This window comes from Brugia malayi (genome assembly GCF_000002995.4).
Source record: "Brugia malayi strain FR3 genome assembly, contig: Bm_v4_Chr3_scaffold_001, whole genome shotgun sequence".
Classification (NCBI taxonomy): Eukaryota; Metazoa; Nematoda; class Chromadorea; order Rhabditida; family Onchocercidae; genus Brugia; species Brugia malayi.
In genome coordinates, this window is record NW_025062477.1 from 13,895,627 (window position 1) to 13,908,475 (window position 12,849).

The following is a 12,849-nucleotide window of genomic DNA, read 5'->3' on the forward strand; positions in this document are numbered from 1 at the left end:
TTTTTTTACCCCCATTTTAAATCCTCAATTTAAATTACTCGATTTGTCAAAATAAAAAAAAAAAATGTCAGAGAAAATAATTCATGAAATCAAATTTTAAATTGAATTTGAGGAAATTTTTCTTAAAAAATTTTAAATTTTAAAGCTCAAATTAAAATCTACATTTAAAACATAAATTGCTACAAAAATCAATAGAATTTTTCTTTTCTCTTTTCATAATTCAATGATAAATTAATTAAATTAGCTTATAAGTTATCAAACAAAAGAGATAAAATTATAAAAAGAAATAAGGAAAGATTTTTTTTAACAATATTTTTGGACAATTAAATTAATTTTATAAGAACAAATTAATGGTTAAAAAAAGAAAAAAAAAAGAAAAGAAAACAAAGAAAGAAAAGTGAAAATGATTCAAATTTTGAATTGAAAACAAAATTTATAAATAATTTTCCCATTAATCATTTCTATAATTTGTAAATTATAATATAATAAAAAGACGAAAAAGAAAAAGTATGAATAAATAAATAAACAAACAAACAAATAAATAAACAAACAAACAAACAAATAAGAATTATCAAACGATCATTTCAATGAAATCAAAAATGTGAACAGATAGATAAACATTGTGCCCGAATATACATGCGGATACCATGCGGTATAATAATTTCATCTAATCCTTCCTTCTCTATTCTTACTATCTTCTTTTCTCTCTTTCCCTCTCTCTTTCCCTCTCTCTCTCTCTCTCTCTCTTTGAAATAAAAATTGTCCATTTGAAGTGAAATAATCGGATTTAATCCTTAATCTCTCTCTTCTTGACAAAAATGTTATTTGTTCTCTTTTTATTTTACATAATGTTTAATTATTCTCACTTTTTCTTCTTTTTTTCATTTTCTTTTTATTATTTATTATTATTATTATTATTATTATTATTATTATTATTATTATTATTATTATTATTATTATTATTATTATTATAGATTATTTTATACAAAAATATCTGATTTTTATATTTTTTTTCTTTTTTCATCAAAATTTTAATTCTTTTTTATTTCTATTCTGTTTCACATTTAACATTCTTTTAATTACTCATTAAACGATGCTAATAGTATAATCTTAAAGTAATTAATTAATCAATGAGTCATTCAGTCAGTCACTCATTCAGTCAGTCATTCATTCATTCAGTCAGTCATTCATTCGGTCAGCCAGTCATTCAGTCAGTCAGCCATTCAGTCAGTCATTCAGTCAGTCAGCCATTCAGTCAGTCATTCAGTCAGTCAGCCATTCAATCAGTCATTCAGTCAGTCAGCCATTCAGTCAGTCATTCAGTCAGTCAGCCATTCAGTCAGTCATTCAGTCATTCAGTCTTATACGATAACAATTTGTGATACATATTTTAGAGATGAAAGATTAGTAAATGGAATATTCAGCAAAATATATAAAATTATTTTATTTCTGCAACTATTCAATGTTATCTAAGCTTCATTTATTCTATTTCTATTGATTTTACTAATTTCAATTTCAATTTTAATTTTTCTATCTTTCATTTTATCTGTTTTCCATCCATACTAACTACATTTTCATTTTCTTATTTTATTTCCATCTTCAAATTCAAATCTTTTCTCTTCTAATCGCATTGATAATAACTAAAATATAAAATGATAAACAAATATTTATGACTAATTCAACAAATATGAAAATGAAATGGAAAGTGTAAAAGAAATAATCCAAACAAACAAAAAAAAAACTACCAAATATGAAGGGAAGGAATTGTTATTAGTCATTTATATTTCATATATTTTTATGATTTTACTAAAAAATTGTACTTCGATTTCATTTTCAGACTATTCACATGATAATATATATGTTAATTATAATATTAGTATGATAAAGTAACAATGGTAATAATAATAAATAAATAAATAAAAACAACAATAATAATAATAAAGAATTGGATGATTGCATTGACGTGAAGCAAATTATTTGCATGCAAAATTTTTGGATCAAATAAAAAATTAATTTTAATTAAGAAAAAGCAAGCAAATAATATTAATCAAATTTTAAATAAATGACAGAAAGGTAAGAGCAAACGATGGAATAATTTAAAACAATTAAATGATTAAATAATTATTACATAAAATAAAATTTGCAAAAAAAAAAAAAAAAAAAAAAAAAGAAGAAAACATTTTTTTATAAAATAATGAAATAATTACTAATTTTCTATTTCATTTCCAATACTCTTTAAAGAGTTTAAAAAAAAAATTTTTTTTTTTTTTCTACAAAAACTCAAAATGTAAATATTAAAGATGAATTGCAATATGTGTGATTAATTGATTGCTTTGAAATGAGAAATTTTATGGCAAATGGTTAATATCACAATTTGATATGATCTACAAGTAAAAAGCAATCATTAATTTGCATAATAAACGATCATTTACAGCTATAATTCTCCAATTGCTATTGCTATATTATATTCATTTATTCATTTCTGATTATTCATCTAATTCTAATTCAATTTTAATTACATTAATAAATGTAATTATGGTTGTTGGATAAAAATGTTTGTTTGTATAAATGGCCAATTTTTTAAAAAATTTTATCATTTTGGAAAATTTTTTCTAGGTTAACAGATTATAATGATCATTGATCTTTTTTTTTTTTTTTTTTTTTTTTTTTTTTAAAAAAAATGTTAATGTGGTCAGAATTTTGAAATTGCGCTAATTTCAATAATTATACTTCTTAATTTTTTAAATTATTTACATATTTTTAACGATTCATACAGTTCACTTCTTCTTAGTTTTTTTTTTTAAGATTTAGTTTCTTTTCTTCTGAAATGTTAATTTTACTGATTAAATGATGATAATGATAATGGTAATAATAATGATAACGATAATGGTGATGATAATGATGATAACAGTAGTAATAATATTAATGATGGCATCTTACGTTAATGATACACTTCTTGCTCCCTTAATTCCATTGATCAGCTTCCTCAACTTTAAAATTTTCACAACTGTTTTAAAATAACTCTAATGCACACACACACACACACACACACACACACACACACACACACACACACACACACACACACACACACACACACACACACACACACACACACACACACACACCACACACACACACCACACACACACACACACACACACACCACACACACACACACACACACACACACACACACACACACACACACACACACACACACACACACACACACAACACACACACACACACACAACACACACAACAACACACACACACACACACACACCACACACACACACACACACACACACACACACACACACACACACACACACACACACCACACACACACACACACACACACACACACACACACACACACACACACACACACACACACACACACACACACACACACACACACACTCGTATATATACACATAACATACTCTGCGATATATCTTTATGCATTTGGGAATATAGTAATAGCAAGCATGTCCCCAGCCGTATGTGTAGTGTGATATGCTGTCATGACATGACGTGATCGTTTGATGCAGTGTAGCGTAACGTGACATGATGCAGTGTAGCGTAACATGACGTAATGCAGTGTAGCGTAACGTGACGTGATGCAGTGTAGCGTAACGTGACGTGATGCAGTGTAGCGTAACGTGACGTGATGCAGTGTAGCATAACGTGACGTGATGCCAGAAAGACCGAAATATGTACGAAATTGAATGATTGGATAAAATGTTCCAATGCCACGTAAGAAATGATTTATCTTCCATGCAGCCCAGCCCAGCTTATTTACATTGTTAGAGTTCTGTTGACATTTGTCTCCAATTAGATTGTTTACAAGGTACGTATAGCTACTTGTTTAATTGACCCTTTTGTTCTTTGTTGGCTACTGTAAATTGTATTAGAATTTGACAAGGTCAACAGTACTTTGTCTAGCTGACCCAGGTGATCATCACCTATTACCAAAGAGGTCAACGGCATCTCGTCTAGCTGACCTCAGGTGATCATCACCTATTACCAAAGAGGTCAACAGCATCTCGTCTAGCTGACCTCAGGTGATCATCACCTATTACCAAAGAGGTCAACAGCATCTCGTCTAGCTGACCTCAGGTGATCATCACCTATTACCAAAGAGGTCAACAGCATCTCGTCTAGCTGACCTCAGGTGATCATCACCTATTACCAAAGAGGTCAACAGCATCTCGTCTAGCTGACCTCAGGTGATCATCACCTATTACCAAAGAGGTCAACAGCATCTCGTCTAGCTGACCTCAGGTGATCATCACCTATTACCAAAGAGGTCAACAGCATCTCGTCTAGCTGACCTCACGTCTCCAGCAAACCACACGTCTTACTCTAAGTGGATGCTCCTCTCTGCATAACAATCTGACAATCACTGCTCCCTTCCAACATCAATATTGTCAGCAAAGTGCTCCTAGCGCTCCCTCCTCTCGACTCTTGAGTTCGAATCAGATCCTAGCTGTGTAGTGTGGTGTGGTGTGGTGCAGCGTAGTGTAGCATGGTGCAGTGCAGTGTAGTGTAGTGTAGCGCGGTGCAGTGATGCGTTGTTTATGAAAGGATCATTCGTCTAATTATAGTTATTGAATTGAAAATAGTAAAATGAATTGCGATTGTTTCGTTAATACATGTAAATATCAGTTAGTAATGCTACTGCTACTCCAATGGAATCTTTGAGGAATTTTTTGAAAAACAAAAAAAAAAAAAGAAGCAAATATTGCAATATTTAAAAATTTAAAAATTAAATCAAATCAACATTGTTTGACTTATTAATCTTGCTAAATTGCTTATGTTTTATACCAATAACTATATGGTATTTCTATCGAGATTTATCGATTAATTTGTCGAGATTTATCGATTATTTCAATGGATCAATGCTGACAATATGGAAATGATATGGATTGTGATAATTGAAGATGATGAATGTATGGTATGAGAGAATAGTTAGAGTAAAATACTCGATGTTTAAAAGTATATTAACTTAGGATATATCAATATATTTGCTAATGAATGAAAATTTGTGGTTTTATTGAGATATCTCTTGGAAGGTTGTCACTGATGTCTTAGGTTCCTGTCGTTGACATTCTTAACTAAATTAATCGAAACAGTTGTGTTCAATATAATGATGAACTGGATTTGTTAAAATAGTTAATTAATGTTGGGATAGGTTGACAGTGATGTTGACAGTGATCAATGAGTAATTACTCTAGGAATAATAATTTTGATCGATTTGTGGAATAATGGAAGGAAACATTTATGTCAGTACAGGATAATATGATTTTAATAATTAATTGCGATTGCCAAACCGGAATACGCAATTCCGGAAATGCAAGTGAACAATGATACGAACAGTACTAAATGAAGATTAAAATGCATAAAAAAAAGCATTTCAAATTTATAATTTAATTTTTACATTAATTAAATAAACGAAGAAAATTTTTAATGAATTATTTTAAAAAAAAAAAAAAAAAAACATTCGGTATTTTTCGATTAATCTTAATTAATGGCATTTAAAAGAAGAGAGAAAATTGCAGCCAACAATTAGGTAACTAATTAATTATAAAAAATTTTCACAATCTTTGAAAAAAAAATAGAGACCGAAGGAAGAAGGATGAAATGTTGGAAAAATGATTGTTAATAATGTAAATTAATTCTAAAATGTTTCCAAATATTAGACAAAATTTACGACAATTCAGTTTTGAAAGAAAGGAATCATTTCAAAATTAAGAATAAAATGTTTAATCATTTTATTTATCATATTTATATCTTATTTATTTCATCTTTCTAACAATTTTAGCTATTGGATAGAGTCTCGATTTAATTAAAATTTTTAATTGTAAACTGCAATATCATTAAAAATTAGATAATTGTTTGAATAAATTAAACTTATTTTATTATGAATTTGTTGCAGAATTTTTGAAATGTTTTATTTATTTTTTTTTTCCAATCTCGAGTAATTATTATTAATAATAATAATAATGTTCATATCAATATTTATAATAATAAAAATGCTGATAACAATAATAACAAACGAAAATAATTTTTTGAGGAAGAAAAAAAAAACGGACAATGGTTGACAGGAAGGAATAATTATAGGAAATTTATCAATCCTATTTTATTTCCTTTAATAAATTTTAAAAGCAAAATTTGCTTCTCGTTAAATTATTAGCAAAAGTTGAAACAAAAAAAAAAACGATAAATTTTAATTAGTATATAACAATTCTTTAAGAATTATATTTGAAAAAAAATATGTTTCAAAAAATATATGAAAATGTTACAGAAATGTAATATACATATCTTTGATAAATGAATAAATAATAAACAATTTCATTTCATTGAACTTAAAGCAAAAAAAAAAAAGATGACAAACCTTTAACTCATAGAATAATTGAATTTGTTGATGTTTGTTTATTTGTTTGTTTTGTTGATTGCTAATTGACAGATTGTGCTCGTGTGAGGAGGATTATGGTAAACAACAAACTAACAAAGCTTTATTTATTTTTTTTTTTTGAAAGAAAAAGCTGGAAAAAATATTTTTTTTTATTCATCATTTTTATTACATAATTAATTTAAATCTCTTAAATTTTGAAAATTAAAACTAAAAAAAGAAAAAGTTGTCAGTTCTTATTGCTCATATAAATCAATTAACTGATAAGTATGGTAATTTAAAAAAAAATTCGTTTTTTTTTTGCTTGAAATTTTTTATTAAATACGAATTATATATATCATCTAGAAAATTAAATTTATGAAATGAAAAAATTACGTATTAAATTTAAAATGAAAAATAATTTGAAATTTTCAATTTTTATTGCAACACTTATCTCTAGCAAAAAAAAAAAAAAATTAAACATTTCATAAAATATTTTTTAAAATTTTTTAAATTTTACCTCCTGAACTTTCTTTTCCTTCTCTTCCAAATTAGTATTTGCAACAGCTAAATCCTCTTGTGCTTTATCTAAATCATTCTCTGTTTGCATCATTTTCTTCTGGGTATCTCGAAGTTCTTCCTCAATTCGTTCCAATTTATCTGTCATTTGTCGCACTTTTTCTTCTGCAGCATCGGCTCGATCGAGAGCATTATCCTTGCAAAATAATTTTAATAAAATCCATTTTTTCTTCTTTTTTTTTTTTTGCCTTCAATTATTATTTCAAATATTTTGAAATGAAATGAAAAAAAAAAAAAAAAAGATTTAGTTTTTTTTTTTTTTTTTTGCAAAATATATAATTTATAATGAATTAATAATAATATAAAAATTAATCACAATTAATATATTTCATTACAATTAAAATATTTTAAAAATAGAAAAATTTTTCTTCACCATAAAATAGTAAGAAATAAATGTAGCATTTAATTTCAATACATATTGATTAAAATGATAGTAATTTCATTCAAATATTTAATTTAATTTTTCATTTTTTTTTTTTTTTTAGTTTAAAAATGTTTGCATATTTTTGGAAATATTAACTAAATGTATTTTATAGTATTTATATTAATTAATTGATATAACCAAATAAAATATCGTTTGGAATGAATGGAATTTTTAGTTTGTTTGATTATATTTTTGAAAAATTTTCAGCGTAACATTTGAATATACAATTTGTCCGCCTTAAAATTCGATCCATTTTACAAATATATCATTAAATTATTAAAAACGAATTTAAATTTGCTAACTGAGTTTTCAAGTATTGAATATCTTTTGAATGGTAATGGAATTATACTTTTACTTACCTAATAATATCAATATTTACTCATTAGCAAAACACATTAATATTTCTATATTCATACATACTTTTTATAGATGCAAAATATATTTACTAATCAAATAAATAAGTAAATTTTTGCATTTTATTTATTTAACTTTGCAACCTTAAAATTTTGTTTAATCCATCCAAATTATTACTCATTTCAATACTTTTTCTTTTTAAAAAAAAAAAAAAACTAATAAAAAAATTTCATTAATGAAAGTAATGGATTAAAATTAGAATCGAATTTAATAGAAAAAAGAATTATATACTTTAATAAAAAGAGAAATTTCCTCAAATATTTCATCTTTTCATTCCATTTTTATTGCGATTTTTGAATTGAATTTATGACAAACAGAAATTTTCTAAATTAAATGACAGAAGAATTATTTTTTTTTTGATTTGAAACAAATTTAACAATACTAAAAGGATGAAAAAAATGATTAAAAAGATTTGAATATAAATTGTAATAAATTTTCCTCATAATTACTACTATTATCATTAATTTTTAGCTATTTTTTGAAATTCAAGCAATTATGAATTATCAATTTTTGTTTTTTCTTACATTTAGTAATTATATTCCTTTGCATCGCATTTCTTCTTTTTTTCTTTTGAATTAAAATTGAACAAAATTGATCACTCATTTTATAACTTAAGTTAAATTTTTAATCTCTTAATTAATTTATAGTTTTATTGTTTAATTCATTAGTGCTATATTTCTAATATTTAAAATGTCAAAAGTAATAGTATGAAATTTTCAAAAATTTTTTTTTTTTTTGCATTTATTAATATGACAGTATGATGAAAATACCTTTTTCTTCCATCATTCAAATTAAAATTTTGATTTTAATATTTGATTTCAAATTAAACCATAGAAATGATTAATCTTACATTTTTAATATCTAAATGTTGAATGCATTAATTGCAAAAATTTTTATCACTTATTTGCCATTTGTTAGATAAAACCAACAATATTTATCATTTTTCTTATCATCCACAAAAATATGCAAAATTTTCAATTTTATTTTATCTTATAATAATAATAATAATAAAAAGAAGAGATTAATACCTTCTCGATTTTCATCGCCTGCATCTTTTTCTTGATCGCATCCATTTTTGCTTTAGTTTATAGCAATTTAATTTATTCAAATATCAAAAATAAGCTTTCTGGCTAAAAAAGAAAAAAATAAATTTTGCAATTTGAGAAAAAAAAAAAAAACAAAAATGAAATGAAACGTAATGTAACGAAACGAAAAATACAAATTTTCGAGAAAATTTTTAAAACAAAATATGAAAGATCAGTGGGATGAGCTAAAACAACTGCAGCGGATACGATGATTTACAATGAAAATAATAGTATATCATGTGTGTATGTATGTATGTGTATGTGTATGTGTATGTGTATATGTATGTGTATGTGTATGTGTATGTGTATGTGTATGTGTATATGTATGTGTGTGTGTATTTCATGAATTGTTGCTATCAGTGATATATTTTATCAACATTTTGAATTTTCTCTTGTTTTCTTTTTTTTTTCTTCCTCTTCTTTCTTTCTCATCTTTTCAATCATTCAGCCATTCTTTTCTTATTTATACATAAAATTTTGAAATGACGAATAGAAATTTTTAAATTAGTAAATTTCTTTCATTTAATAATTTTTCTTCATCAATTATTATTATTATTATTATTATTATTATTATTATTATTATTATTATCATTAATAGCAACAACATTAATAATGGTAACAATAATAATAATAATAATAATAATAATAATAATAATAATAATAATAATAATAATAGTGGTAGGTAATAAATGAGGAAAAGAGGAAGGGAAGGAATTAAAATACACAAACATGGAGAGATGGAAATAATCAAGCCATTTTTATCATTATCAACAACAATAATAGTAATAATATGAATGAATGAATGGATAAGTAATGAATCAAACAAATAAATCATAAATAAGTATAATAAGTAAATAGATAACTAAGTAAGTAAATAAATAAGTAAATAATTGAGTAAATAAATAAATAAGTAAATAAATGAGTAAGTAAATAAATAAGTAAATAAATAAATAAATAAGTAAATAAATGAGTAAATAAATGAGTAAGTAAATAAATAAGTAAATAAATAAAAATAAATAAGTAAATAAATAACTACGTAAATAAATAAATAAGTAAATAAATAAATAGGTAAATAAATGAGTAAACAAATAAGTAAACAATTGATTAAATAAATAAGTAAAGAAAGAAATAATAACAATAGCAGAAATAGAGAGAAGACAATCTTTTCTCGGATAAGAAGGATAGAATTCCGTTTATTACAGCCAAATGGAATTTTTGCTTTTGCAATTGCTTACTTATTACTTCGTTGGTATTCTTATATCTTTCCGGTTAAAAGTTCCTCTTTACACACATACTAACAGCTGTTACTTGTCGAGATTCTTCTAGCTAATAGTTTAGAAAGCCAAGCAAATAAATCTCTCTCTCTCTCTCTTTTAGTAAAGGGAGAGAGAGAGAAGAGGGAGGGAATGAATGAATGATAAAATAAGATAAAAAGTTAAAGTTAATTAAAGAAAAAAAGAAGTGAAGAAGGATAAAAAAGTTATCAAATAGTTTGATGATATATTATACACACACATACATACACACACACACACACACACACACACATACATACATACACATACACACACACACACATACACACATACATTGATATATGTATGAAATATGCTAAATTTAAAGAAAAGAATAGCAAAAAAAGATTTCGGAAAGAACAAAAAAAATTTATTTTCTTTTCTTCTCTCTCCCTCTCTCTCCCTGCCCGTCCGTCTGTCCCTCTCTCCTATTCCTCTTACAAGAATAATGAAAAATTGTGAGCAATACTGATATACGAAAATATCATCGCCGTAATATCACTTTTTTTTTGTAAAAATAACTTCTATCCTCCTTTTCTCCTATTAATTTTTATTCGCCTTCTCCCTCTCCCACTCCTCTCTCTCTCTCTCTCTCTCTCCCTCTTTGTTTTTTCTTCTCTTTTTAAATTTTTCTTTTTTCAAAAATTAGAAACGATAATTCTTGTATTGTTAAATTGATAAAATATAATTTGGAGATGAGAAAAAAAAAATGTATAAATATATTTCTTTTTTTCATTATTCCTTCTTACTTAAAACTTTTCCTCCTCTTTTCTCTCTCTCCCTCTCTCTCCTTCTCTCTCTTTCTCTCTCCCTCTCTCTCTCTCTTTGCATATATGTATATAAATTTGTATATGTATGTTAAAAAAAATTAAACATTTATTAAAAGTACTGCTATTCAACCAACAGTTGGTATATCATTTCATGCTAAATTCATTATCCTAAATAATTGCTAAAATTAAAATTAAACTAACAGAAAGAAAATTTTTGTAAAAAAATTGTTACGGAGGAAATTTTTATTTTTAAAATGCTTAGAAAAAGTTTTTAACTTATCATTTTTAACTTATCATTTCATCGAAAATTTATGATAATCAAAAATTTCATCATTTTTAAAATGTTTATTAAAATTTTTTGATATATAATCTTTGATACATAATCTAAATTTCTGAAATATAATCTAAAGATATGTATACACAAGCTGTAATATATGATAGATAGTAACGAATTGATAAGACTGATTACAGTGATAAAATGGATATCACGTAAACATGGTCTATGTAATATGATAGAGTGGAAAAGATAAGATAACAATGATAAATAACATATTTGAAAGTATATAGCATGAATTTTTAATCTATAATTTAAAGATATACATAAGATATGCATAAAAGATAGTGAATAAAGATAAAATAATCATAAATAATGACGTAGACTTACGTACGTGTATTCACCTACACGTGTAATTAATTATTTCATTCAACACACAATCAATTATCAATAATAATTAGTTTCCTTTTATTAAACATTTTGCTTTTTTATTATTTTGTTTTTTTTTTTTTCTTTGAAAATAATTTTAAATGAATTAAAATATTTCTTGTTTTTCTTCTAAAATTTCTACAACTCATTCATTTTTTTCGAAATTAAAATTAATTAAAGTTTCCATCAAATTTTTCTTGGTTTTTTCGTTTTTTGTTGTTAAAAAAGTAATCTTTTTTTTTTCATTTTTTTTAAAGAATGATAAAGTATTAAGTTTTTGAATTTTTGGGAATAAATTTTATTTTTATTTTTTTGTAAAATCATAGAAAATAATAAATTAATTTGCTATATTTTCAACATATATCAGTTACATTTTTCAATGAAACTATTTAACTTTTCTTCTTCCCTTCATTTCTTACTTAATTTATTTTCTGGCAGATTAATGAAATAAATAATTTATCAAATAGAGTAATTTCGTTTTCTTCAATTTGCTTATTTTATAAATTTTTGCATAATCAATTAATAATATGAACGAATATTCTCGAAAAATAAAATTTAATTATTGAAAAATTAATAGAAATGAAATAAATTTGAATAAAATATCACATCTATCATTGTTAATTGTCAACTATTTATCATTTCTATAATATCAGTATCAGTAAGGGAATAATCGGAACATTTTGTAAAATATTTTTGAAATAAAAAAATTATTTATAATACTAAATTCAACATAATACTAAAATACTAAAAAATTATTTATAATACTAAATTACAAATAATCCAACATATTTCTTTCACAAATATCTTATCAATATATCCTATTGCAATTATCTTTCGAATAATTTTGAAAGTACAAATGAATATTTCTTCTTCTAATCTTATCAATTTTATCAGCTAAATCTTCTCTTCCTCGATTGTAAATCAATAATTTCCAGCAAAAAACAATTCACAAAACAACAAAAAAAAAAGAAAATCCAAATATTTTCGATAAAATTTTCTTTTCAAAACAAAAAAGTATAATGTAATGATATATTTTTGAAAAAAAAAAAAAAAAAAAAAAAAAAAAAAAACATCGAAATATTATCATTTATTGGAAAAACAATAAAAAATAAAATGGAAGAATTATTTTGCCAAATTGTAAATTATAATCCAATCATTTATATTTTAAAAGAATTT

The 12,849-nt window shown here is 24.4% G+C and overlaps 2 protein-coding genes across 2 annotated transcripts; both read right to left on the reverse strand.

The window, feature by feature from the left end:
- Positions 1 to 3,466: 3,466 nt before the first annotated feature.
- Positions 3,467 to 4,329, reverse strand: Bm17694 (Uncharacterized protein; the record flags this gene model as incomplete). Its single annotated transcript, XM_001893248.2, has 2 exons — positions 3,467 to 3,837; positions 4,257 to 4,329. The coding sequence occupies 2 exons, from the start codon at positions 4,327 to 4,329 to the stop codon at positions 3,467 to 3,469; spliced, it is 444 nt and encodes a 147-aa protein (XP_001893283.2).
- A 2,115-nt stretch (positions 4,330 to 6,444) lies between these two features.
- Positions 6,445 to 8,893, reverse strand: Bma-lev-11 (Uncharacterized protein; the record flags this gene model as incomplete). Its single annotated transcript, XM_043081120.1, has 3 exons — positions 6,445 to 6,516; positions 6,924 to 7,118; positions 8,849 to 8,893. The coding sequence occupies 3 exons, from the start codon at positions 8,891 to 8,893 to the stop codon at positions 6,445 to 6,447; spliced, it is 312 nt and encodes a 103-aa protein (XP_042937054.1).
- Positions 8,894 to 12,849: the final 3,956 nt, after the last annotated feature.